Source organism: Vanellus vanellus (genome assembly GCF_965231255.1).
Source record: "Vanellus vanellus genome assembly, contig: HAP1_SCAFFOLD_33, whole genome shotgun sequence".
Classification (NCBI taxonomy): Eukaryota; Metazoa; Chordata; class Aves; order Charadriiformes; family Charadriidae; genus Vanellus; species Vanellus vanellus.
Window position 1 is genome coordinate 387226 of NW_028128339.1, and position 27474 is coordinate 414699.

General features: G+C 52.5%; 2 protein-coding genes across 2 annotated transcripts in view; both read right to left on the reverse strand.

Annotated features, from left to right (window-relative positions):
• Nucleotides 1–2465: 2465 nt before the first annotated feature.
• The window catches only part of LOC309684574 (electroneutral sodium bicarbonate exchanger 1-like), a gene marked incomplete at both ends in the record, with an annotated part of 378865 nt that continues 353856 nt past the window's right edge, over nucleotides 2466–27474 (reverse strand). Inside the window, 2 exons of the mRNA XM_082500461.1 lie at nucleotides 2466–2553; nucleotides 3062–3159. Of these exons, the coding sequence (XP_082356587.1) occupies nucleotides 2466–2553; nucleotides 3062–3159 (186 nt within the window). The remainder of the gene's footprint in view (nucleotides 2554–3061; nucleotides 3160–27474) is intronic.
• LOC309684601 (electroneutral sodium bicarbonate exchanger 1-like) lies at nucleotides 3524–16455 on the reverse strand (the record flags this gene model as incomplete). The annotated part of the gene is made up of 20 exons (XM_082500481.1): nucleotides 3524–3706; nucleotides 3808–3981; nucleotides 5246–5314; nucleotides 6104–6355; nucleotides 6944–7105; nucleotides 7459–7572; nucleotides 8285–8446; nucleotides 9328–9433; nucleotides 9536–9781; nucleotides 10671–10804; nucleotides 10939–11106; nucleotides 11864–12004; nucleotides 12439–12526; nucleotides 12899–13050; nucleotides 13493–13632; nucleotides 14560–14720; nucleotides 14912–15047; nucleotides 15451–15585; nucleotides 16285–16366; nucleotides 16441–16455. The coding sequence occupies 20 exons, from the start codon at nucleotides 16453–16455 to the stop codon at nucleotides 3524–3526; spliced, it is 2820 nt and encodes a 939-aa protein (XP_082356607.1).

Consider the following 27474-nt stretch of genomic DNA (forward strand, 5'->3'; position numbering starts at 1 on the left):
CGGCCGTGGGATCACGGGGCACGAAGGGGGGGACAGACACAGCACTGTGTCCCACAGTCAGCCCGGGGGGTTACAGCCGCCTTTTAGGTGGCTCAGAGTCACATTGTTAACCAAGACCTCAGCTTTCATTTAATTAAAAATAAATACATAAATATATGAATAAATAAAAAATCTCACCCTGTGAGCAGCAAAACCCCCCGAGCTTCGAATGCAGAAGAGGGCCGCGCCGGGGAAATCTGCTTTGCTTTTTAAGTAAGGACTTTTGGAGGCAGCCGCCAAGGTTTTGTGGCCCCCGGGGAAGGGGGAGATGCAGAGCCGGACTCAGCCCGCTCTGCCCCAAAACCGGCCGCGTTTTCCCTCCAGGGTGACTTTCTTCCTTTCTGTCTCTGCCGGAGTGATGCCCGGCACGTGCTGAAAACAATCCCAGGCTCTGGTCCCAGTCCCGGCCAGGAGGGAGTGAAGCTCAGCCCCACTTCCTCCTTTTACAGGGAGGAAAACAAAATGGAAAAAAAAAACCCAAATTGTCCTATATTAGAAGTGTATAATTCCATTTTAAGGGCAGGGCAGCAATAGGGCTGGTACCACAGCCCCCAGTCCCACAGCCACTGTGGGTCACCAGCGTAACGATTAAATTAAAGTTTCTTTTGGGAAGGGGGGAGAGACGGGGACTCTCCTGCTCTGAGACCTTTCCCATCCGGGAAGGCAGAGCTGGAGCAGCGAGTACGGTCCTGCCGGGAGGGCAGCGTGGAGGAGACGCGCACGGGCATCCCGGAGGAACAGCAGCAAGGAAACCCGGCACTGCACCTTTCCCTTCCTCCGAGCCTTTTTCTTTTCCTCTTTTTAAGGGCACAACCAGTTTCTTCCCCCTCCGACCGTCACCGTGGGGCACTGGCACCAGCCGCTTTGCAAAACCCCATTCCGTAAAAGCCTCCTGATTTTGGCCCTTTTTGGGGATGCGCCGCTTCCATCCTTCCAGAGCAAACTGATAGATGATCTGTTTTTCTGCTCCCTCCCCATTTAGCAAGAAGCACCAACGTGCCGTTGTCGTTTTGGGTCGGTTTGCTGCAGAAAAAGGCTCCCATAGGGGACGGGATAAGCCGATGGCAGGAGGGTCCCTGCACCCATCCCACCGCTGCTGGTGGAGGGTGGCAAGGGGACCTTTTCTTCGGGGTTGTCCTCTCCTCCCGGGCTCCGCGGCCCCACGCCGCAGCCCAACGACCCCCCCGAGATGGGAAGAAAGCACAAGAACCATCTCTGCTCAACAGCTTCTTCCTGCAAAGGGGCAGGAAAAAGGAGGAAAAGGCACCTTCCCACTTGCCTCCGGGCTCATCCCACCCTGCGAGAGAGACGCGGCTTTGTGAGGAGAGGGGAGGAGGAAAAAACACCACAGAGAGAAAAGGAAGGAAAGCGGAGGGACAGCGGAGGGGCCGCCCGGGGACACAGAGCCCCAGGTCTCGCCTGGCCGCTCCCGCCACCACCCGGCGGATTGGAGGGGGTTGATCTGAAGCGCTGCCTTACATTAATTTAACAGCCGGGGGAGGAGAAGGCGCCGTTTCTGCCTTTTGCAGCTTCCAGGCTGACGGCAGAGCCGAAACAAGAAAAATAATTATCATAAAACAAACAAACAAACAAAAATTCCCATAAAACCCCAATGTAAAACTGAAGCGCGGGGAGCAAATGCTTTTCCTTCGCCTCGGCCCAACCACTCGGGCGCTCCGCGCTGCCCCCCCACGGAGGGCATCCCTCTCCTGCCAGGGAGAGACAGAAGGGCGAACTGAAGGCAGGACCCCAAACCAGACCCGAGAACCTGGTCGCGATGAAGAAGAAAGTGGAGAAAGCGTCACATACAACAGAAACATTCAGAGTTTATTTTTGGGGAATAAAAAAAAAAGAGAAACAGAAGAGGAGGAGTGAGATATTAAAAAAATAGCACTGAACGATGAAGCGGCAGCAGTCCCTCTACCGCTACAAAACGGCAACAACCCACACATGAACACGCGGAGGCGGAACACCACCGAACTCCCACTGACTGTCATGTGCACCTCAGTTTGCTGCTCTGGAGAGGGAATGCCTGAAGCACACCAAGGACAGCTGAAACCATCGCCGTGGCTTAAAGGGGAATCCTCCAACTGGAAAACAAAATAAAAGCGGTTTCTGCCCATGTCTGCGTGGGCACATCCCCGAGTCACGTTCTCATGCCTCTCCTTCAAAGTCAAGATTCCTACACATGAAAACTGGAGTTGGGGGGAGGGAGGAGAGAGAAAAGGAGGGAGAGCGTCATCAGTGGGGCTGTTGCCCCGCTCGTGGGACCGCGCCGGCAGAGAGGAGCTGGTTCGTGTGCCGCAGCCCTCGCCGCTTGCTCGGCATTGCCGGCAAAAAAAAAAAAAGCCGTAGGCATGTGCCACCGCTCGCAAAGGAGCACGGCCACGTTCCCACGCGATCCTTTACCTCTTTCCTCCCCAGATTCAGACTGTTTCCGTGCTCATAGTGAGAGCCTTCCACACGGGTGTTTTTGATATCTCATCCGAGATATTAATCTCCGAAGGATCAGTCCTGCAATAAATATTTGAGACGGCAATCCGTGACTGCGGGAACTGACGCCACCCAGCGCATCAGCACCAGCAAGAGGAACGGGGGGGAGGAGAACCAAAGCTGCGCATAAGCACAGCGGGTTGGGCGGGAGGAGGAGGTTTGGAAGGCGAGCCGGAGAGCCGCAGAGCTACAGCTCTGTGCAAAGGCTCTGCACAGAATCCCAGACTGGTCAGGGCTGGAAGGGCCCTCTGGAGCTCACCCAGTCCCACCCCCGCCAGAGCAGGGGCACCTACAGCAGTGGCACAGGACACCTCCAGGCGGGTTTGGAATGGCTCCCGAGTGGGAGACTCCCCCACCTCTCCGGGCAGCCTGTGCCAGCGCTCTGCCGCCCGCCCTGCCCATAAATTTGCTCTTCCCGCCAAGCTGAGTGCATGGCGCTGGGATGCTCAGCAAAGAAACATGGAGAAAATTCTGCCAACCCACTTCAGGCTAATCTTGCCGGGGGTCCTGCTGCTTGGTGGGGCTTTACCTGTCGCTGCTTGGCTTTGGGATATCCGCGCTGCTGGTCTTGCCCACCTGCAGCCGAACGGAGTTTGCAGCAGCAGCTTCCATCATCTCCTGGGACTCCTGACATAAAAAGGGACAAATCAAAGTTCTCTGTCTATGATCGAAGTGGAGATAAACTAAACACCCAGCAAAACCCAGGTGCTGCCCTCTCCTTCTGACCTGTTAGCGCAGCCGGGGAAGGACCTTTCACTCCAAACATTTTGGGGGGGGTTAAAACCACCCTTATGAGCAAATCTTTCCATCATAATTATAATGTTTAGTATAAATGGCACCTTTAAAAATTATACCGCTATTCAAGTGTTAAGCTCACTGCTAATTTAAAAACAAGGTTATGATGCGGGATCCAGGCTGTCAGGATCTATTTCTATTGAGTTCGGATCTTCCCCCAACATTTCAAGAGAAGCTGTGACGGAAAGAGGCAATCTCAGAGCCCGAGGGAGACATCCAGCCCCGAGCACTCAGCAAGCATCACCTCTTCTTCTTTGGCTTCATTTTTGGCATCGGCCAACTTCTTCCTGCTTTCTGGCATAAGGTCATCCAAAAAGCTGAGCTCCCGCTTTGAGAAGCAGAAGTCCATCACTTTCCGGACAAACACGAGAGCCAAAACCTTCACAAAATAAGAAGGAAGAGGGGGTTGAGGTGTGAGATGATGCTACATTTCACTCCGACGCTGCAAACGTCCCACTGCCGAGCGGCACCGGCTCTTACCATCATGGGAAAGATGATGGCAGCACGGGACACCTTGATGGCCCAGAGCAGGACGAGGCAGATGAGCTGGATCAAGGTGAAGAAATGCACCTTCCGCAAGGGAACGTGCCGCAGGTAGATGAAATCCGGCTGGTGTTTTGCCGGCATCCAAAAGAGCTTCAAGCGATCGAAGAACTGCAAAATAAAAGCGGAAAAGTTACCCCTTGGGGCTGCGGAAAGTTTCCGGCCCTGTTGGGACGTGGAAGGAGTTTTCAGGATCTTGCGTGCAGTGAGAAATCCTGGATCCCACTTTGTTCCTCCCGGGAGCAGCACCCGTTTTCCCTTTGCTCCATCTATAAACCAGTGTGTCCATGAGAGCTGCCCACCAAATTGCAATTATTCCACATTCTTCTATTATAGAATCACAGAAGGGTTTAGGTTGGAAGGGACCTCGAAGACCAGCCAGTCCCACCCCCTGCCCTGGGCAGGGACACCTCCCACCAGCCCAGGTTGCTCCAAGCCCCGTCCAACCTGGCCTTGAACACCTCCAGGGATGGGGCAGCCACAGATTCTCAGGGCAACCTGCACTGGTGCCTCACCACCCTCACAGGGAAAAATTTCTCCCTGATATCTCATCTCAATCTGCCCTCTGTCAGTGTCAAACCATCCCCCCTCGTCCCCTTGCTCCCCTCCCTCATCCAGAGTCGCTCCCCAACTCTCCTGGAGCCCCTTTAGGCACTGGACTCCCCAGAGACTTCTCTTCTCCAGGCTGAACGCCCCCAACTCTCCCAGCCTGTCCTCCCATCAGAGGGGCTCCAGCCCTCGCAGCAGCTCCGGGGCCTCCTCTGGCCCCGCTCCACCAGGTCCATGTCTCTCCTGTGCTGCAGCCCCCGAGCTGGAGGCAGCACTGCAGGGGGTCTCCCCAGAGCAGAGCACAGCAGAGGGCACAATCCCCCCCTCGCCCTGCCGGCCACACTGCTGATGCAGCCCAGGATGCGGTCGGCCTTCTGGGCTGTGATCGTGCATTGCCGGCTCATGGTGAGCTTCTCATCAGTCCGCACCCCCAGGTCCTCCTCAGACCATCTCACCCCCCCTCCCTGTTCTTCTATAAAAATATATTTTTAATATATTCTATTCTTCTGTTTGTTATTTGGCATTTCTCAGCCCACTCAATCCCCCAGTGAGGATTCCCACCGGCAGTAGAAATCGCCTTCGCTTTGCACTGAATTCCCCCATTTTCACCACACCAAACACTGCCCTGTCCCAAACTGTGACGCAGAGCGCGCTGAACTTGCCTGGTCCTCCCGCCCTACGTACCTCCTGTGCCCCCACCAATCTTTTCATTATACAAAATACTTTCACTGCCTGCTTTTGGGGAGGTTTTCTCCCACACCACTGCTTTTTTCCTGCGTCTCTGGAGATGACACAGCAGGGAGCTGCACGCTGTAAGAGTCCGTACCTGAATCCCTCTGAGCGACGACACGCCCATGTAGAGAAAGACACCGTAAAGCACAGGCATGGGTATAAACTGGGAAATTAAAAAAAAGAATGCAATAATTTATTTTTTTAAATGCATTTCCAGTATTACTGCTCTCTTCTAGAGGCACTGCCTAAAATTGCCTAAAGCTTTCCAGTTTCCACAGGGTTAGAGATGTTTCAGCTCTCAACACGTAGAGGTTTTGTGTGTGTGAGTGAGTGAGTGAATGCTCTGCTTTAGGCAGAGCATTTAGTTACGTTTCATTAGAATAATCCCGTTTTCCTGAAAGGTTGGAGGAAAATAGGTCATTTCACCCATGAAACTGTACGCCACGTTCTGTGACGGCTGAAGAACATTTCTACACATTTTTGTGGCAACATGCAAAAGCGAAGTGCCTCCTTTTAGCCTAGAGCTGCGGTGACTTTGTGGGAGGAACACACAAGGAAGCCCATGGGGATGATTTTGGTGTGTTTAGCTACTGGGAACGGCTGTTGGGAGGCATTTGGGGGAGCAAATTGCATCCCATAAGGTGCTGCCTGCTTGAAAGAGAGCAGTGTACTGGTCTGAATCCGCTTCGTCGTAACCCATAAACACAGGTGGGCCTGAGAGACACCTGGGAATTAAAGCAGTTGTCCTGCTCGCTTGCCTCGAGGACACCAAACTGGGGTGTGAAGGGCTGGAAAGCGTAACTGAGGCTGGTTCCCACCGTGGGCCAAGCCTCAAGGTTTGGGATCGCCTCCTCCTCTGCTCCACACCTACTCAGGCCTGGAGGGAGGGGATGGTTTTTGTCAAACCTCCAAAAAGCTCACGCTTGTTGGGCGTTTTGCATTTTCCTCTTACCTTTAACACCGAAGTGAAGAAGACAGAGCAGCCCATGAGCACAAAGATCATCAAGCCGGTGACTCTCTGCTCTCGTATCCCCAGAAACTTGGGTTGTTCTCCTGGAGCTGAGCAGCCAGACTCCACTTTAAGGCTATTGACGTGGGTGATGGACAGGACAGTCGCAGCCACAAACCAGGGCAGCCCCATCACGGAGCACACCCCGAGCATCACGGCCACCATGAAAAGGTCCAGGTGGTACCCGCATCCTTTCTGTGGGCAGCAAAACAAGGAACAGAGCATCCCACAGCACAAGAGCGAGGACAACGTCGCGACTCAGACTCAAACCCTACTTGGGCGCAAGTCACCCTCTTGAAAATTTAAGAGAAGAATTGGCAAAAATAAGGATGGATATGGTCTTTGCGCAAGCACCTTTCGTGAAAATCTGGCAGGGGTTCAGACCAAGTGGATTTGGGAGGTTTGTGCAATAGCTACTTCTCAAACAAACAAAAAGACTATTTTCATTCATAAAGAAATTTCTACTGCTTGCAAGCAAGATGTGACCCCGAGTTATCCCTGGCAGTGCGTCAAAACAGTTCGTTCCCCCAGCTCCTGCTGGCGTTTTGAAACAAAAATACGCTTCTATAGTGCTCGAAAATTAATTTGCTCCTCCAAAAGATTGCTCATCTGAACTGCCCTCGTTTGCTCCCTGTGACATCACTAATCCAGCAGAGCATCCTGCCACACAGCCTGACATTGTCCCAAACCAACGCCTTCACAAAGCACTTGGCATAGGAGCTTCTCCCCACACCTGCAGCCCAGAGTGGGGTGGGGATGGGGTCAGCTCTTGCAGCCCCTTACCTTCAGCTTGTGCTCCTTCCTGCTGACAATGACAGCCGTGATCTGCTGGTCCATGAATATCAAGATGGTGCAGAGCAGAGCTGGGATGGGCGCGGCCAACACCGTCCACCAAGGGTTGGGCCCTATGGGGTTGACCAACCACCCGCGGTCGTCTCTGGTAGGCTGCAACAAAGCCAAAACACACATCAGGATCAACTCCCAGCCCAGCCACTTCACTGGCTTTGATTTTCCTCTCCATCGCTGTGCCACCTCATCTCCTGGCCCTGCCTTCGTGTCACCCTCTCCTATGGGGTTCAGCAGTGCCAGCGTCCTCGTCGCAAGCACCTATAGATACTTCTGTAGGTATCAAGTTTTGGGGCTGGCGTCTTCTTTCCAGAAGGAAACGATGCATTCGGAGGTGGAAGAGGAGATAGTAACACCACCAGCATCCCCAGACTCAGCCCTGTCCTGTCCCAGCATCACCTTGTGGCATCCCCAAGGGCTGAAAGTGGCTCCACACCAAAACACCCCATTACCTTGAACATGTGGGGGACGTGGAGCTTCGGCGACGGGATCCCAACCAGGAAGTCAATGAGCACCATGACGACGATGGTGAGGAAGACACCAAAGTCACTTACTGCGGACCGTACCTGGGGCAAGAAAGCAGAGCTGAAAGGGACAGCACAAACGGGGCCATACCGTGAGATGGAAAAGTTAAAGACGTCAACAGCATTAAGGCTGGTTAACAAATTCCCACCACTCTGAGAAGATGCAGCCAAATCCCTCGGTTAGATACTGTTGCTGTGTTTGTACCTGCGAGATCTGGTGTCAGGCAACAAAAAAAGTTTAATTAGGTGGAAAAGGGTGGTTTAAATTCAAACCTTAAAAAAAAGCCAATAAATATTAAAAAATAAGGAAACAGATGTCTGCCACTACAGCTGCACTCACAGCTACAATGGGAATAAAGCACTGAGGCATCATTTGCTCCTCAAAAGGAAGAAACAGTGTCCTTTGTGACTTTTTCTATGGCAGTTCCTCATTTGAATCAACTTTCCATTTGAGCATATAAGGCACAGAAGGTGAAAAAAAAACACAAACAAAAAAACAACAACCAACCAACTTTGGAAGACCTGATTTCCCACTGCCTGGGCAAAAAAACGCTCCGGGGCAGGTCGCGAGGCAGGTGGGAAACACTACGATCGTTTTGCACTCCTGGAAATGAGTGAGGGACATCCAAGTTTGGCCTTCAAGGTCAACATTTCCCAGTTTGACCAAGCGGTGGCAAACACTGCTTAGTGCTCCGGGAAAGCCATTTTGGGAAATGAGTGTGGAGACTGCTGCTGGCCACCGTCTTCTACCTACTCTGGTCGGGAAGTAGCGGCTGGTTTTAAACTTCTTCAATAAGCCCGACAGGACAAAGGTGGAGAAGAAGAGGATGCAGCACCAGAAGAGGACATCGGGCGTGTAGGGGCCATCGTGTCCACAGGCAGGTCCACGAAACTCTCCATGCAAATACCGACATTCCTGGGGAAACAGCATCAGGACACAAAGGTAGTGCACATGCGGCAAGGAAACCTCGGATAACTAGGGGGTTTGAAGGATCTTGCTCCAAGATCCGTGACCTCGGGACTAATGCAGCTAGCGGAGATTTATATTTAACGATCAACAGCAGCTGAATAAGTGACACACGGAACTACACAGACAGCGGAGAGAGGAGATGTGATGGGACACTGTACCACAGACCCATGGCACATCCTCCGCTTGAACGGCAGGTAACCGTGGCTGAAGAAGACACCAGAGGGGAAGGAAACACTGGAAACTCTTGGGGAGAGTGAAAGAGGGAATGGGGAAGGAGGGCTAAGACAACAGTGACAGGAAAGGAGAAGAGACAAATTGTCCCTTCCCAGGGGCGGGCTCACAGGACACGGCCAAGGGGGGTGAAGATGTCCATAAGAGCGTCCCACCCTGTGCCTGAGCTCTGCTTCCAGCAACAATGGCCCAAGGGGCTGCTCAGACATGCAAGTTTATGCACGTCCCTTCAGACAGCGCTGAGTAAGAAAGCAAGGCCTGGAGTTACTAGGAACCAATTAAGGAAGCTAATTACAGCCTTCAAGCATGAACTGAAGTCCTCCAACTTCTCCAATAACCAAAGCACCCACTGAACCTTGCTCCCAGACAGAACCGCTGTCCTGAGGATAACAGTTATTGCCCACCATGTCGGGGATGAGGTGGACTCTCCTTCCCAGGCCCAAGGGGGTTAAACACACTGAAGTAATGACTTTTCAGAGCAGCACTGGCACAGTTGGAAGCCCATCATCACCTGAAGGGCTCTGAGCTTTGCACCAAGCCAGTGCCCCTGGACCCCGCGGCCGCGGCACGAGGAAGCAGTGACTCGGGGCACTTACAGTCACCGTGAGGTTCTCCCAGGTGATGCCAGACACATTGATCTTGTTGCTCTCCCAGAACTGCAGGGTTTCGTTGCTGGGATGGGTCGGTGCCTCACACTTACAGCTGGGAGGAGAGAAGCCAAGACAGGGGTGAGGGGAAGGCGATGGAGGTGCAGCCCTGAGCTCCTGCCAAGGGGCAGCGGCGTTTTAGGAGGAAGAAACCCACTAGGAGATGGTGAGGAAGTCCAGCTTGCTGTGCGTGTGCACAGGGTAGGTCTCTCGCAGGTGACTCAGCTTCTCCAGAGCCTCGTAGATGAAGATGATGCAGATGAGGGAGGCGAAGGCTTCTTCGGTGAAGCGGGTGATGTAGCACACCAAAGAGCTAGCATCAGTGGCCACCAGCACTACGCAGAAGAAGGCGGTCCACAGCCCGATGCATGCCCGGAGAGAGAGATAGGAGAGCGCGTAGTCCCTGGGAAAGCAAAAGAAAACGCAGGGTGGAGAGGGCAGCAAGAGGCTCCGAGCCGTGCCTTCCTTCGGGGAAAGTCGGCAGCAATTCAGGAGCGTGTCAAGGCTGCGGATGGTGAATGCAGTTTCCGGTCCTACGACAGACAGCCTCGGGGCTGCGGCGCAGGGTGTGGGCCCGCAGGAGGAGAGGCCAATTATTTAATTATCCTTATTTAACAATTACCTTGTGTTAATGCCTCGGAGGCTAATTGAGGTCAGGTCCCTGTTGTGGAAGGTGGTGTTCTCCCACATCACCCCGATGCCCTAACAGCGAAACCGGCTGGGTTTGCACCCAGTTACCTGCTGCCAGCAAGTTGGGGCTTCATAATAAATTTAATTGCAATAAGGGGGTTAATCTCCCATCACAGTTGCCACAACAAAAAGACTGTCATGGAAAATATCCATTTCGCGTGAAAAGCTCCTGCTTTCTCAAAAATCATCAAAACATTGGACCAGAAAACTCTTTGGATATGTGGGTAAAATATATTTCCACTTCCAGTAAAAATCATGCAAAAAAGTGCCCGAGTTTGTACTGAGAGGAAAGCAAATCTTCCCTCATTCCCAAACCAGTCATTTGTCTCATCTTCCCTGTGCAGCCCATCTCGGCCATCCACATCCTTGTGGTTTCTCCTCCTCCTGCTCTTTCACTTTAACCCTAAAAACCCTGAACCACCCATCCATCCTTCAGAGACCGAGGGCTCCTGCACCGTCACATACTAAAGCAGCAGCGCGTGATGTCTGTGACACAGAAGACAACTTAAATCCACCAACTACCACTAAGAAAAACATCCTTTCTCCATCCCTGACTTCTTCCAAAGGCGCTCGCAGCACCTGGCCGCAGCAGCCAGCCTTACTTGCAGAATTTGTAGAGGATCTTCTCGAACACGAGGACGGGGCCGGTGCTGCCGAGGATGGTGAGAGGTTGGCCAGCAAAGAGGGAATACACCACGCCGGTCATGGATGCGCCCAGCAGCGACTCCATGGCACTCTGTCCGGGGAAGAGAGGCAGCAGCGAGTAATTAAATCATTAGGGGGAAAAAAACAAGTGCAAATTCACTGCAGCAAGGACTTTTGCATGAGTTTTGTCCTCCCCCGTGCCACCCAACAGAGAGAGGTGCTCACTATGTGGCCGTTGGTCGCCTCCCCCAGCAGTCCCCCGAAGGTGATGATGGGGGACATGCAGGCACAGTAGAGGAAGAGGAAGGACGCCAGACACTGCAGGCTCAGACCATCCCGAAAGTCACTCCAGAACCAGGGGGCTTTTCGTTTCACATCCCGGATCAAACCTCCAAAGAGCCTGGAGGAAGGAAAAAAAAAAACCAAACCATTTTCGTGGAAGACAGCGTTAAGTTTTCTTGGCTGAGGAAGGACAATCACAAGCACAGAGTAACTTCCGTTGCTAAAAAGAAGTCTCCTTCTCCCATTTTAGCCCCAGTAGAAACTGAGGCATATGAAAAAACCCTCCAACAAAAAGAAAAGGAGACCAAACCTGAGAGCCCGTCCCCTCTTATTGCAACAGTCCTTCACTTTGAGAAGCAGCAGAGCTCTACCTGGAGGTACTTACACATCTGCTTCCACCCCAAAGCAAGAAAACCTGTGTGCAACCATGCTGCGGCTCAGCCCAGCTGCCCAAATCTCCCACCCGCCCAGCCCAGGGGACCAAGCTGGGAACCTGGAGCCCCTTCACTGACCCAGTTAACCACAAAACTCTGCTAGAAGGGAGGTGTGCGCTCAGATTTTAGGGGCAAACAGAAAAACACCCCACCAAACTATTTCAGTTCACACCTTCCTGTCCGCTCCAGTTCAGGACCGCTGTGCTTCTCCGGCTTGCTGTGAGAAGCGCTGTCATCGAGAGCTTCTGGCGCCTTCCTTTTTTCCTGTTAAAATGGAAATAAGATAAAGATATGTCTTTGCAGCCACTGGCTTGTTTTGCTTTTTGGGCTGGGTACGTGACCTATGAATTTGGGCCCCTGAGCAGCACCCCCAGCCGTGCTGCCCTCCTGCCCATCCCCCTCGTGCCTCCTTCTGCCGCAGCACCCACCTGCGAAGGGATGTTTTTCGGGGGCTCAATTCGTATGGAGGGATCCCACTCTCCTGGCGGCAAAACCATGACCTGATCCAGAAACTCATCGATGCCAGCCACCAGGTCAGCCTGGTTCTTGGCTTTATAGGCAACGTCGTGGAAGACCTGCCGTAGGAGACAACCTGGTGAGAGCATGACCCATCTCGGATGTCCTAACCAGTGCAATAAGCTCTTGGCTAAATGCAAGGTCATTTCCCCCAAATCGCCTGTTGGAAGTGGCAGGAAATATTCCCCCCAAAGCAAAAATCTGTGCATCACAGTATTTGTAACCATCTCCACCAGGCTCCCGTCCCCCATGGCACACCACAGCCTTCTGCTTCAAGAGAAGTTTCACTGGCCCTGGCAATGCCACCACTGGGGACAGCGTGCTGGGGACCCTGGGGAGAAGGATGAGGCGCGGGCTGCAGCCCAGGTGGGATTTTAGCCTCCTGCAGGCAGCTAAGAGAGACAACAAACCCTCTTCCTCACTACTACAGAGACAGGGAGAGGTGAAGAAAGCCCAAAAAAATGACCCGGAGATATCTCTTATCTTGTCACACCTCATCTGTCATGATAGTAGCCATGGACCTGCCGATCTCGTGGTACTGATGGGCTTTTCCTCCTGGTCCAAGCAAAACAAACAGGAACCTAGGCAAGAAAACCAAAATGAGAGAGAAGAACATGGCCTCACTCAAAGGGCGCCCAAGGAAATCCCTGGGAGCTCCCACCCCAGAGCGTGGCTCCAGGGGGGACGTGTAGGCTCACTGACTCCGGTGATGAATTTGAAACGCATCAAAACCAAATGCAAATTTGAGTTTGGGGCCAACTTTCATTAAAATTGGCCAATGGGTTTAAAAGCTCCAGCAGGGAAGGGAGGAATGAAAGCACGGAGATGTGGGTGGGAGAAACGTGCTTGCTCCCACTGGCTGTGTTCTCGAGACACCCAACTGATACGTGCAATTTGGTGTTTTGTTGTGGTGGGTTTTTTTTAAATAAAAACTTTGCGCTTCTCATTCAGACCTCGTTGGGATGGGAACTTCCGTCATGCCCGAGAGGAGGACAGCCGGGGTCAGGCGGACAAATGCCACGATGGGCTGGCGAAGGAAATCCAGCTCTCCTACGAGCACGTTGCACGCTTCAGCCCCGGTGGGAATTTTCTTCATGAAGCGCAGCTCCGCCTGGGCACGACAAGGGATTTTCAGGCCATTACCCCAAAAGCAAAGCCCACAGCACTCTGCAGAACACTCTGCAGCCAAGTTTGCAAGAGCAAATCTGGCCTAAAAGCATAAGAAAGCTACGAGTGTCTCACCTTGCTTAGATCCATTGCATGGCTGTCACGGTTCACCCCATTTTTAGCCTCTGCAGTGGTGGGAGATGGATGAGGAATGAGTGTTTGGGTTGGGAGGAGAAAGAAAGACACTGAGAAAGACAGGCAAGGAGCAATCGGGACACTTCTCCTTTGCCGGGAGAAGTCTAATGGGGCCAAAGCCCTGCAGAAACCTTCACCTGGTGCCAAAGCCTGGCAGAAACCCTCACCGGGTACCAAACCCTGCAGGAACCCTCACCTGGCTTGCCGAGGGGATGCACGTCTAACTGCTTCTTGCTCATGTCAGCAAATGAGCAGACGATGGGGAGAAGGTTGTTTCTTTTCTTCTCGTTCTGATGGTGATGCTTCTTCAAAAGCACTTCTCGAACTTTCGCCCGCATGCGCTCATCAAACTCTGCAGACTGCTCTTGCTGGCCCAGGATCATATCTGGAGATGGCAACGGGAAACGAAGCCGTCAGAGCAGAAAGTCCCCAAGCCCCGACCCCTCAAGCCCCCGGCGAAGGCTGCACCACGCAGGATACCCTAACGCGGGCTCAGCCTTGCTTAGCAAGACGTTTTAATGCAGTTCAGCCTTTGCAGCGAAAAGCCATCATCAAAGTGCTTATTCATCACTCCGCTCAGATAATTATTCCCAATCCTAGATAATGACATTTTTTTGCCCAATCTGGCGTTTCTAGACAGACTCTCTAGACTCGACACATTTCAACAAATTATAAGCAATCTCTAGCACAGACTTTCCCAGAGTTTCCTTTGCCCATCGACTGCAATTTGCCAAACACAGGGAGAAACGTGCTAATAACAGCTCCGATTTCTCCAGCTCTTGCAAGGGCTGAATGGAGACCTGCCAGTCAAAGATAATTTCTCCAAAGCCGCTTTTTCAATTAACTTCAATTATCTTCCCCACAGAAATATGCTGCTTGGTCACCTGCCATATAAACTCTGCCTTTAAAGCTCTTAAATCCTGGATGTTAAGGCAATAGGAAAAAAACAAAACAAAGAATGGGAGGAAACAGCTTGTAGTAAGTAGCTTATTTAAGGAGGTTCAGCTCTTACGCAGACTCCGTGTTTCTGAGAGCAGCCTGCCAAGCCCTGACACTCCTTTCTGGCCGGAGAATATTCTCTAATCGCCTCTCTGACCCCACAAATGGCTTTCAAAAGGCTCCCATACTGGGAGAAAAAGCTGATGTGACTGTTGTACACCCAGTCTACATCCAAAAAGCAACCCACGATTTAAAAACACCGCGCGACTTCTGGAAAAGGATGTGCCATTGGGGCAGGGTTTGATACGGGAGTGAAGGGCACCGCGGCAAATTGAGCTCAGCCGTTCCCGGCGGGACGCAGCGTGCTCAGTACCTGCGATCTCTTCGATGCTGTTGGCACAAACGTCCAGCAGCACCATCCCGTTGCTGATGCAGCTCCGCAGCTCAAAGAGGCTGTGCAAGGACAGCGTGGCCACGTAGGGCTTGCTCCAGCGCTCGCCGCCATCTTCCACGTCCTCCTCAAACTTCAGCCACCTGCGGACATCAGGCACGATCAGCCCCGTTGCAAGAAAACAGCCTCAGCTCTGCAACCCCTTTGGTGCAGCTACGGGGCGGCAAGAGGAGAAGGCTCCGCGCATCGGCACCTGCAGCTGCAAAAGCTTCGCGTCCCGGAGAGCGGAAGGCAGAGCCCACGGCCGCCACCGCAGCCGGCAGCAGGGATTTACCTTGCCGTTTCCTTCCACTCCGCATCTTCACCCTCCTTCAGGAAGATCTCATCCAGCTCAGTGAACAAGTGGTGGGGAACATGCTGCTCGTCCTCCTCGGTGCTGAGGATGAACTGCACCCGCTGGGATGGGGTGTCTGGGGGCAGAAGATAAATCCCGTTACCACACCTGCATTCGACCCGTCACGCTCACACGCAAAGTGGCCATCGATCGGCACCAGTTCAGCCCTAAATACTGGGCTGGCCCCTCTCCTCCGGGTCTGGCCAGGCTTGCACAGAGCCATGGAGAAGGAGAACCATCTGTTCCACTTCTGCATAAGGACGGGCCACTTTCCTTCCCCACGTTTCCATTTTTAAAGGCAGGATCCCTCTAAGGAAGACCAGCCTCAATCCATTATGCCTTCAACTGCCTCCCAAATAATGCCACTTTCCCTCAGAAGAACAGCAAACCACACAAATCAGCCACACGGACCTGCTTGCAGAGGACCCCGGCACCCACGCAGCCCCGAGGAGGCTCGTGAACGCTGCGGCGGGACTTACAGTGGTAGCCCTGCTCCATCGGGGCACAGTCCTTCTCCCGTTCCTTCTTCCGATGTTTCTGGCGGTGGGGTCGGTGGTGCCGGTGGCTTTGCCTCACCAGCGGCATCCGCACGCCCACGGACAGGGTGCGGTGGTCTGCGAAAAAAGCAGTGTTCGCATCACTCTCGATATTGCGGAGATGGTTGACGCCGCTGCCACGATTAAACCAGTGCATCCATCCCAGGAGGAAACACCAACTTCTCTTCATTTTAGTTTCACTGCATCCCCGAATGTCAGAGACCCCTCCCTTTTTCCAAGCCTGTTTTACTCTAACTTTGCAACAACAGAGCAACAACAAGCAATGGCTCCGGGTCACCTAAAAGTGCCCTGAAAATATCAACCCTTGTCTAAAATTCCAGCTTCAGCTGGACAACACTCAGGCCTGCTCATTAAGCAGCGACAGAAGGTAATTATTTTTAAAATCTTTGTTGGCACAAGGCGACAAGAGGAGATCCAATCAGTCCTGTGATAATGAAGTCTGGAACAAAAAAAAAAGAAAATCACAGCCCTGTGTCTGCAGTCATCAAATTATTCTCCTGACCTCTCCAAGCCAAGAGCAGCCTCTGAGGAAACAAGCTGGGAACATGGCCAACACTCATACCGCAGATGCTGCGGGGGCTTTTTCCCCTCTGTCTAAAAGCCATAATATTAAAACAATGTGAAAATAAGCGTGCTCGTTTATTTAGAAGCACGCCACGTTTCGCTGCAGGTGATGCATACACTGAGCACAGGATGCGGCAGGGACTTTGCGCGACGGGAAAACTCGTGGGGCTGGTGGCACCTCTCCCGACTCACCTTCCAGCTCCTCCTTCTCATAGTGAATATTGACAATGGTGCTCGTTCTTCCCTGGTCAATCACCACCTCCTCGTCATGTCTCTGTTTAATGAGGAGAAGAAGATACAAGTTGGGACCAGGTGAGGAGAGCTCCCTTACGTCCTCCCAGTCATCACCCATCCCTGCGCCATGCGAGCCCACGAGCATCACGCCTCTGCGTGTCTCCTCCTCCAGGCACAGCCCTAAAAACACGGACTTGGAGGAGGTTTTTATTCCCATACCCAAATAAAACCACCTGTAACGTCACCTGTATTGTATACACCGTGAGTCTGGAAGGATTTACTAAAAGGGGAGACAGCTGAGTGTTTCAAACCAAAACCAAACCTCCTGCTTCGTTCTTGTGGTTCCTTTCAAAAAACTAAAATAGGGATTTCCAAACTGGGGGTGGGGTGGGGTGGGGGAACCCAACTCCACACTTTTGAGCACAGCCAGTTTCATTCTCTAAACGTGATACCTGCAGGACTCACTAGATGGCACTTGGCCACAGGACATGGCCACCACCAACCTCCAAAGGCCCTCAAGAACCTGCAAGGGTGAAGCTTCGACTTCAGCCCAACCAGGCTCGGGCTTCTCTTGCTGCAAGCCCGCTTTCCACACAAAACTGCGTTTTTCTCCTCAAAAGAAAAGCCAAAGGCTAACAGCTAATGCCCTCCTTAGCTGAAATACCACTGCCAGCGCTGCACAAAGAGCATCTGTGCCTTAAAAGCCAAAGGAGAACTACAGGAGTTCTCTTCTCCCCTTGCCCCTGGGCTGGGGAAGGGCATCACCGGGATCACCACGCTCAAAGAAATAAAAACCCAACCACGTCTCACACTCGAGTCGCAACTGCAGCTTTGAAAGGGCCTCCAGGAAACCCTTCTCTTTAGAGAAGAGCAAAATACCGGAAATCTGCTTTTTATCCCCCGAATTCCTGCTTCGACCGAATGGCATCACCTGCCACCGCGCAGCAGCGACGCTCGGGAAGCTCACACCTCCCGCTCACCAGTTAATTTAACGAGCAAAAGGAACAAACGTTCCCATCTGGGAATGAGCTTTTTCAGGCCCCCCGAGTACTAATTTCAAAGCCGACTTGCTGCGACCTCCCCGCCATCTCCCGGCACTCGCCCGCGTCACCCGGCAGCCGGATTATGACACGCCTGTGGCTTTCCCGTCCTCTCTCCCACGCCGATCTCCACCACCCTCCGTCCCTTCTTAGCAATGTGTCTGCTCCCCTCCAGATTTACCAGAAAAAAACCTCAAAAACCCAAACCCCAACCTCAGAAAAGGCACGGGACAAAAGGGGCTTAATCAAATCGCTTTAAATGGCAATTTTAGTAAAATTGTTACTTAAGTAAAACACCAATTTGAATTAAATCGCAATTTAAGTAAAATCGCCACCGAAATAAAACCCCAATTTGAATTAAATCACTATTTAAATTAAATCACAACTTAGATACAATCACAATTGAAATAAAATAGCAATTTAAATACAATAGTGAGCTTGAGTGTGTTACAGGGGTGTCAGAGTGGGAATAAACGGAGCGATTTGGGCATCACAGCTCCCCAAATTCCCCCCGAGCAACATGGGGAATGTCTGCTTCTCTCTCAGAAACCATTTTGGCTCTGTGCTCCCACCCACGATGCTAAACCTGCCCCCGGCAGGGCACAAAGCATCATCCCCCCGCATCCTTCCCTGCTCTGGCGACATGCCAGTGGGATTTTGGGACGTCTCCCCCCCTTTTTGGGGGATGCGCAGACCCTCGGCACAGCCCTCCCACCTGTAACTCTTCCAGAAGTGTCATTTTGGGACCCTCGTCCTGCTTCATCCTCAAGTCGGTCACCGGTTTTGGGGGATAACTGAGCCTCCAGATCAATCAGAGGACCAAACCCTCCGACTGCAGACCAGTGACTCCCAGTCTGCACCATCTCCAGCACATAAACAGCGACCGTTGCTGGGATCGGAATGTTCAGGGTGACCCCGGCAGTTATTTAAAGCTATACACCCCAATACTGATCCCGCTTGGAAAACTTAGCGGATGGGGAGAAACCTGCTCTGTTTTGAGGAAAAACTATCCAGAATAGAGAAAAGGGGTGGAAACGCTGCATCTCGGCAGGGCAAAAGGTGTTACACAGTGTTTGGGTGTATTTGAAAGCCCAAACTGCCAAAAGACCACGTGAGGCACAAACCATTGGGGAAATGCCCGTTATGGGGCAGCCCTGATCTTCATCAACATTTCCTGCATCAAATCAGGGTGTTTCAGGGAGGTCTCCCTTCGGCACGGCCTCCGTCCCTTCGCGGCTTCCATAAACCCTCGTTAGACAGACCAAGTCCTACGCCGTACGGAAATGGCCAGAGAAGCCCCATGTTTTACTCTCCTCGCTTCTGCCAGCTATCTCCAGCCCTACTTTATGTTCCGAGCGGAGCTAATCCCTCATTTCCAGCCTACAGATTCATTTGCTGTCATGAACTTCCTCCCCGGCGCTGCTCAGCACAAAGGTTGACAGCCCCGGCTCGCCCTGAAAGGTGACACGGGATGTAAAATAACACAGCGAAGGAGGGTGACACCGAGGGCTAATCCGTTAAAATCCCATCAGGATCCAAGCTCAGATCTCTGCTGCTTTTTTATTATTTAGTATTAAAGCTTCAGGCGCAAAGACAGGAGAAAGAAGCCAAGTGGGTCCGTGGCAAGATGCTCCGAGCATCCCATCGCCCTTCCCCAGTTGTTGCAGCATCCCCGAAATCGCAGCAAACCTCGCACAGAGATGCCACCAAAGGAAACGGTGCCACTCAAAACCCTCTTTTTCCCGATTAAGCCACTCAAATGGACTCAGAAAGGTTATTTCATTGAGGAAATGGCTGGAGGATTTAAGGATTTAATAAGTCTATGGGATCTGTGGACGCGTGGGCTTGGGATGGGACGGAGCAGGACAGAGAGATGCCTCCAGAAAGCGAATTATCCCATCCCAGGATGGGTAACAGCACTCACAGACGTTTCGCCTTCCCTCTTTGTCCTTCGCCACCGCTGCCAGGCGCCTGGAAAACATCAAATCATCGAAACGGGGCTGGGAAAGGGGATGGCGAGCTCACTTTTGAGTTTCGGAGCAGAGGGTGTTGTTCCATCTCAAGAAAAATTCTCCAAATTATTATTTTGCTGCAGGGTTTTTTTTGTCCCAGCAGGAGAGAGAGGGACTTTTGACTGTCCTGCCTCAGTTTACCTGTCTCAGTGCAACTCTTCCGGTTAGAAAGAAAAATCTTTCCCTGGGGAAGCTTTGGTGTAATTGAGGATGAGGAAAAGCACAAAGCAGAGGTTCAGGTCCGGCTTTGAGTCCTCCCGGTGCCGGGGGAGGCCAAAAGCATCGCACGAGCACGCAAACTTCCCACCTCGGCCCCCTCATCCCGTCACACACAAGCTGGACTGGCCACCAGCAGCAGGAGGGAGGATTAATGTAATTAATCTCGCGCAAAGTGTAATTAAAAACACTGATCCCAGTGTTATAAGGGGATGAGGGGCCAAACTGGGGGAGCTGCTCTGGTGGCGGAGCAGGAGACCCCCCTCCTCGCCCCTCTCCATCTCCATCCTACCCAGACGAAACCACCGGTCCTGTGGCTCCCTCCTTTGCTATCGTGGGGGTCAGCACCATCCCCTGCGGGGACCCCTCCGGCTCCTGAGCCAGGATTTGGGCTGTGACAGGGACTGGACTCGGGAGAGGACACATCTCCAGAGCCCCAAAGTGGGGCTGTGAGGGGGGGACACACGCAGGTCACAGATGAGCATCACCAGGACGTGACCATCATCCCTTGCTGGCGGAGACGCAAATTCCTCTCAGTCTTTCACCCGAAAGACTACACGTCACTAAAGAAAGACCGAAAATCTACACGTCACTATCACCTAAGGGGGAAACACTATTAAATACAATACCTTATTCTCTGCTGTTCTTATCTTCTGGGTCTTTCTGGAGCGGGGGTGACCTCGTGGTGGTGGACCCTCCGCAGAGCTCAGGCGCTGCCGAAGGCGAGAGATGGTGGGTGGGGTTTTCTTAGTGGTGGAAAGGGACCTGGTTGCTGGGCTGCACCGGCAGTTGCGCAGTTGCCAACGGGAGGAGGTCACCCTCTGGGCTTCTGCCGGCTTCGCCGCCCTTTGAAGACGTCTCCAGGGCCTTCTGATCCTCCCGTGGGCGATGGTATTTAACATGCGCGTTCCTCCCGTTGACTGTCCCAAACACCCTGGAAGGGAAAAAACAAACGGGGATTTTTAACTCCTTTTTTAAGAAAAAAAAATTTGTTAGACGACGTTTCATTATTTCTAATTTTGTGAGTTTCTTGTGCGTTTTGCTGTGTGGTGCCACACAGTCTCTATCAGTACCCCCGTCTGGGTGGGACCTAGGTGGTTAAACACGGCAGATCATTGGGGATTAAAATAGGAGAATTAACATCACGATGGATTAAAATCGGGTCGGACTGAAACTCGAGTGGCTCTGCGTGGCACGAGCAATGTCGCTTGGCACGAGTGACTGCAGCGCGGGAGCCCTCGGGCCGCAAACCGCAAGAAGGAACTTCAGTGGAACCTTTCTCTCAGCCAAACAAAGGAGAAACGCTGGGATTCTCACCCAAGGAGATGAACTGCCCTGAGCCTGTAATGGAAGGAAAGGGCCTTCAAAGAGAGAGAGAAACCGTTGTGGCTGCAGTCAGCGGGAGACGGAGGAGCCCCGAGTGCAGGGGAGACGGGAGGAGGATGGAACTGAGGAGGAACAATCCCGACAGGTTCGTTGCTCCAACAGGCGCAGAGGAAAAGCGGCTATTAAACAAATGGTGGTGACAACACGTGGCCATGTGCGGCATGGGACAGGTGCCCCAACACCTCAGGGAAGAGACCATGAGGCCTTCAAAGGCACAGGAAAACACAGCGGTTTCAGCTAAAAGTCCAACAAAAGCAGCAGGTGGCGGCGGGACAGGGGGAATCCTCCAGCTGCCCTTAGTTCTGCTCCCCCCCAGACATCTCGGAGAGTTTCCATCTGTTTGAGCCCAAAGCAGTGAGTTTCAAGAAGAAAAAGCGAGCAGCTCACCTTCCACACTGCCCGCAGGGAAACCCAGCTGCATCGCCTGCGCCTCCAACCCCGCGCGGAGCGTCCCCGGGATGGCGGGAGGGACTGCCTGTGCCACGGGGCGTCTTTTCGCTGCTCTTCTGCTTCTTGGTGGGCCCAAGCCGGCGCCTCTTCTTTGGGCTGCAACCAGCCTGTAAACCAGACAGCTTGTGCTCATTTCTCCTGCTCCTCAGCAAGGGGGACAGCTAAAGCGAAAAACTGGCTGGAAACATCCCCAAACGGCCCAGGCAGTGAGGGGTTTATTTGTGTGCTGGGTGGAACGCGTTCTATCAGCCCCAGCCTGCCCTGCTGAGCTCCTCCAAACGCTAAAACAGCCAAAACTATGCCGAAATTCGATGGGGAGGATGGGGTGCAAAGACAGATGGTGAAAGAAAAAACATATTATTTCTACTGTCCTCAGCAGAACAGTAGAATTACAGAGAACTGAAGTGACATGCTTACCCAGTGGCTGCCATCAAAAAAAACCCCTAAATAATATGTATTTCTGTGAGCCACATTTCTGCTTCCTGGCAAGGAACATTTTGGCAACACCCACACAGAGGCGGATCACCGGCAGTTCCTGTGACGGAGCACTGGGACGTCATGAAACATCCCCGAAAATCATCAGAAGCAAGTTTAATGCGAAGGGGATCGTTTCCCAGAGCCCGAGACAATGCGTCCATGGGGCATCTCGCACCCACCCCCGGCAGTTCTCTTACCTTCTCTTCAGCCGCCTCCACCTCATCCGTGCCTCGCTGGAGCCTTTTGGCTGTCTGTCCTGGTCGGGTGGCGCCAAACCTGACGTGTTTTTTCCAGGTGTAGTAATATTCCACACACTGGGCCACGGTCTTCGTCTGAATCTGTCAGGAAAAAAACAGAAGCGATCGATGAGGGAAATACTGCAGGAAAACACTGAAGGCACAGACCCACAACAAATCTATCCAGTGCTCTTTGTCTGTCCCCCCCTGTGTCTGCAGTCCCCACAGCACAATGCACAGGTGAGATCAGGCCGAAAACGAGCCCCCTTCTTCTGAAAGGGCCGTAAAGAAGCCTTGGGAGGGCAGAACTGTACGTTATACGCCGATGGTCAGCGGAATGTGTCATTATTCTTTTAATATTTCCCATATTTTGTACCGGAGAGATTCAATTTCTTTGGTAATTACACATTAGGAAAATTATGTTTCGTACCGGTGTCTTTTTAGCATGAAGCTGCATCCCAAGGACAGGATTCCGACACGCCGTTCAAAAGATGACTTTTCTGGGTTAAAACTCCCCTCCACACTAACAACCCGCAACCCGCCTTGGTCTAACGGCTTTACCTTCTTCTGGATCAGGTGGAAATTCTTCTTATGCACATAAAAAGCTTCTTTAAACAACTGCTCCTCCAGGGGCGTCCAAGTGTCTGAGCCTGGGAAGAAATAGCCACGTGCAAATGATTAGACCACTCGCAGCCTACCTGAAATCCGCACAAGTTATTCATCACACATCCACATCTCTCCTCCTGTGGAAAGTGATTAGCCAATGCCGCAGGGAGTTCGTTAGCACGAGCAGTTATGGCTGCCAGCAGAGCTGCCGTGAAGCCGGCGTGTGAAAGGAGAAGCGTACAGCAGCGTGGGGCATCACTGTACAGGACAGCAGTGGGCTGGAATACAGGGACAAGGCACTCCCCATGCCAAAAGACCCCCGGAACAGATTAAAACAACTATTTTCCCTGCCCCGAAGAACATGAACCGTTGCTCGCACGTTTTTAAAAATCACTTCTTTCAATCAGAACAAAGGGAACGGCAGTACCCGCTCGCATTCCTGGAGAAGCAACAAGCTCTGCTTCCGCTTTACCTGCGTAATGATAATCAGCCAGGGGATGGGATTCAGGTCGCTGGGGTGCCCCAGACTGCAACATCTCCAGACCCTCCTGCAGGAGTTCAGAGAACAAGACTTAGATTCCCCCTCAGGAGGGACCTCAACTCTTCAGCCCACTGTAGGAAGACGGTGCTCAGTCGATGCTCAGCAACAGCGCGTCGGGGTCACCTCCGCCCACGGCAGTCGATGGGAATATTTCCTCAATCCACACTGATGTGTTTTAAGAAACCAGAACCCGCGCAGATCTCCGGGGACCAAGCTGTGGCACCCCAACGGCCACTGCTTGCTGCTGGAGTCCTTCTGGGCTCGTCCCCGCTGCAGGCAGAGCTGCCTGCAGGAGTAGGAGGACTTCTATTCTCCAAATTGTCAGAATTGACAAGAGACAGAACAAGCTCTTATTGATACACAGGGTCTGTCATCCCACAAGACCTTAATGCAGACGGCGGCCAACAGGCAGCACGCAAGAACTCTGCCCCTTTAGCAAAGGGATTCGAGCCTGCGGAACAGAAAACTCAGGAGCGACTCCCAGCTCACCCCAGTAATTAAGTCTGTCCTACTCCAGCAGGAATTCGAAAATAGCTGCTTCTTACCAGGGCTTCATGCAGGCGGTGCAAGGCGTGCTCCAGGTTGCCTCTTCCCCCCGGCACCACATTGGAGCAGGCGAAATTGAGCAGATTTGTCACTAGAAATGCAACAAAAACCAACAGAAAGTCAGTTCCCATCAAGAAAGAGGAAAAGGTACGATACAAGGCCGAGGGCAAATAGAGCACACAGACTGGAGACCCAGAAAAGGCACTGCAAAAAAGGTAGGTTATCCACTATCGCTCTCTCTCCCTTCAGAGCAGCTTTGGGACCAGAAGCTCCAGAGACAGATCTCCCCTCTCCCGAGGTCGCTGCAGTTGAGGTGGGACAGCTACAAACACCCCTGACCGTCTCTCCCAGAGGACGCGACTGAGAGTGCCACCAGTTATCTGTTCACTGTCCCATCAGATCTGAGCCACCCTCGGGTGCTACCAGCCACGAAGGCAGTCAAGGAAAGGAGGGAGAGGGTCCCAACGGACAAAGAGCTGCTGTGAAAACGTGCAGTTTTCGACCCTTAGTATCTCGGGGGGGAACTGACAAGAAAAGCATTAAGAGAAACCTCTGTCCTGTGTTTCCGGGTTCGTTGCGATGTCTCCCCAGGGCTTCCACACTAGCGACGCTCCCTCCTCCTCCTCTTCCAACCGGGATCTGTCCTGCAGGTCTGGGATCTCTGCCTGAAAGTCGCTGCCAATGTTGACATGACTGAAATTGTTAAGGCAGAGGAGGTGAGAAAGCAGAGCTGGGAACAGCACGATAGCACGCACCCGCTTCGAAGGAGGGGACGTGTCAGGTATGGCAGTTATTTCCCAGCACAGCATCACCAACTGCCCTCTGACAACTCCCACAGCCCCTTCTCGCCACCAACAGCATTACCGTTCCACCACGTGAGCCCTTTTGCGCCCCATCGGGCAAGAAAATTGCCGCTTCCTTCCTCAAAAGCCTGAGCAAACTCGCAAAGTTCACTCCGAGACCGACAGCCAGCAGCAGAAGAGCTGCAACGGTGGGCCAAGACCACCGTCGGAATGTTGTGTAGAAGGCGGGAGGCCGGCAACCGGCATCATGAGGTCAGCCTGAGTGGCAAGCCCAGCCTGGGCTAGCTCTGGCCATTTCTGGCCAGCACAGGGGTATACTCCAGCCAAAAATAACCCTCCATGACCCTCCGCAGTGCTGTGGGGCAGTGGGAGAAGTGGCCGATCCACAGGGAGAAGGTCAACGGCAACAGCGACGGCTGGCAGAGCCCCGGCGCCGAACCAACCACGCACCCGCTCCTCAGCCCCCTTTCCCCAGGGTTTGCAGTTATTCTGACCGCTGGGCTGGAACTCATGGCCCAATGCGGATTTTAGAGTTGACCTTCATCGGCCTAAACACAAAGTCCCCGGCCATTCTGCCCAAAAGATATATGAAAAAGCCCACTCACGGTAAAAATCATCAAGACCATCCTTTAGCCTTCCTCGCCACCCTCATCATTGCACCACTCCCCATTCTCCCAGAACTTCCCTCTTTTCGGGGAAATCTCTCACTGGACACGGAAGGTGTGGAGATGGACCCTCCGGATCTCCTGGCACAGCTGCCCCTCACCTGGGTCACAGTCGGCCCCGCAGGGATTGAGCCGTTTCGGGCTTTTTCCAAGCCAAAGCCAGGAGCGGAGCAAAAGCCCGGTGGGCTGTTTCCATCCCCTCTGACACAAAAGCAATCCCAAAGGAGAAAGGCACATCCTTTTTCACTTTTCCAGACTTTCTTTGGAAGGCAGGAGTCTTTTAACAATATAGTTTAATCACAGTCAACGTTAGATCTGCACTCGCATTCCCTCCGTAGAGCTCACTGCCTGTCTAGCTGGAAAATCTCTGCCGCTCAATTAGCCGCAAAAGATGGGAACTGGAGAAAAATCCCCAGCGGGACATCAATCCCTGGCGTTATCAGGATACAGCCTGAAATAAGAGATGCGGTTAAGATCCCTTCTCCTTCCAGCGACTACGTGAATTGCACCCATTGACAAATACGTACAAATATTTGTTTCAAAGTTACAGACGTCACTTTTTAATTGCGACACCAAAAAGGAATGACCTGCATTAAAAGTTCCAGGAGCGTTTTCTTCCCATACCGTGCTGGAATTTCTGAAAAATCCTGTTTCCTGCACAGAAAATCGCATCATTTGTGGATAACAAATGGCAAACTCAGCGTTTGGGGAAGGTGAGCTCCAAAGTGCTGAGGATCCATCTCTCCATTCACAGGAGGAAGATAGCAAAGCCAGTCAAAGCTTCCCAGCACAGCATCCTTACTGCCTGCCTGTTCCTATAGCCCGGGAGATCCTCGGAGCCTTCCCACAGGGAAAGGGAGGAGGGGGCTGACCACTAAGGCCGGCTGGACCGGGTAACGATTGTCACCATATTCATTTCTTGCCAAAGAACAATAAAATTCATCCATCTAACAACATAGCAGGTCCCTTCCCTGCCATGGTTCCAGCGCTGGAGGAAAGGTGCCTCTCCCAAGGCTGCATTGGGATGGCAGTGCTGCACAGAAGGACAGAGATTTTTAAATCTCTTTTTTTCCTTCCAGGGAAAAACTTGCTTTCTCATTCAGTAAAGGACAAGCTCCCCAGGCCGGGCAGGAAGGCGGCACAGCCACGATTTACTTACAGAGAAAGGACCAGAGGGGTGTGCGGTCCCTGTGCCCAAGGAAAGCGGCCATTGCCAAAGCAGAGGGAAGGACGTGTCTCATCTTCAGCAGAGAGAACCGAGTCACAGACTCACTCTAAAGGAAAAAAGCATTAACCACAAAATTAGCTAATGGCTTCCCAAACCTAAACTCAGGGCCTGTCTCTGTGGTTATAATGCAGTAACGGTCTTAACAGGCAGGCAGCTCACCAGGAATGAGATGGAGAGTGACCCCTGTATTCCCCTGGAAACCCTTCGATGAGGCAAATCCCTGAACGCCCTCCCAGATTGTCGGTTCTTTACCTCCACGAGGAACTTGTGGCCTTTTATTGTCATATTGGGTGACCAGAACAAGCCCTGCCATTCCTTATTCCAGCCTTAACAGCCTTCAGCGTTTCACTCCGGTCACCTCCCTGTCCCACTTCTGTCCCTGCACAGTTTTTAAGACGGCAACTGAGAAATTAGGTCTTGTGGTTCCCATTGAAACACCCATTAATTCATACAACCAAAAGCTAGGCAAATGAAAAGGCCATGTTAAACCTCAGCCCCCCCCAGGGAAAAGAAATGTGCCCGACGAGGTGCTAAAAGGCGCTCTGGCAAACCACCCCCCTCTCCAAACTGCAGTTTGCTCCAGGAAACTGACAAGTTTTCTTCCTCTGCGGCCTTAGCGAGGCTATAGAATTTTCCCACCCTGCAGGGAAAGAAACAATCCTCAAAAGCAGATGTCATTCTGCCTGCAAGGAAAGCTTTAAAATAGGCATTCTGCCTTTAAAAAAAGAAAAATAAAGGGAACATCTGAGCTGGTTTCTCCATGAAAATAACACTTTGCACTTGCGCAGCAAAGCAACGCTCATTAACCAATCTCGTAAAGCTTCACAGGCATTAAGAAACACTCCAAGTAACACACGTGCGTGCACCCTGTAAGCACACGTGCACAGAGGAATCCCCGTTTACACACCCCGGCTATATCAAACCGCACTATTTCCCTCACAA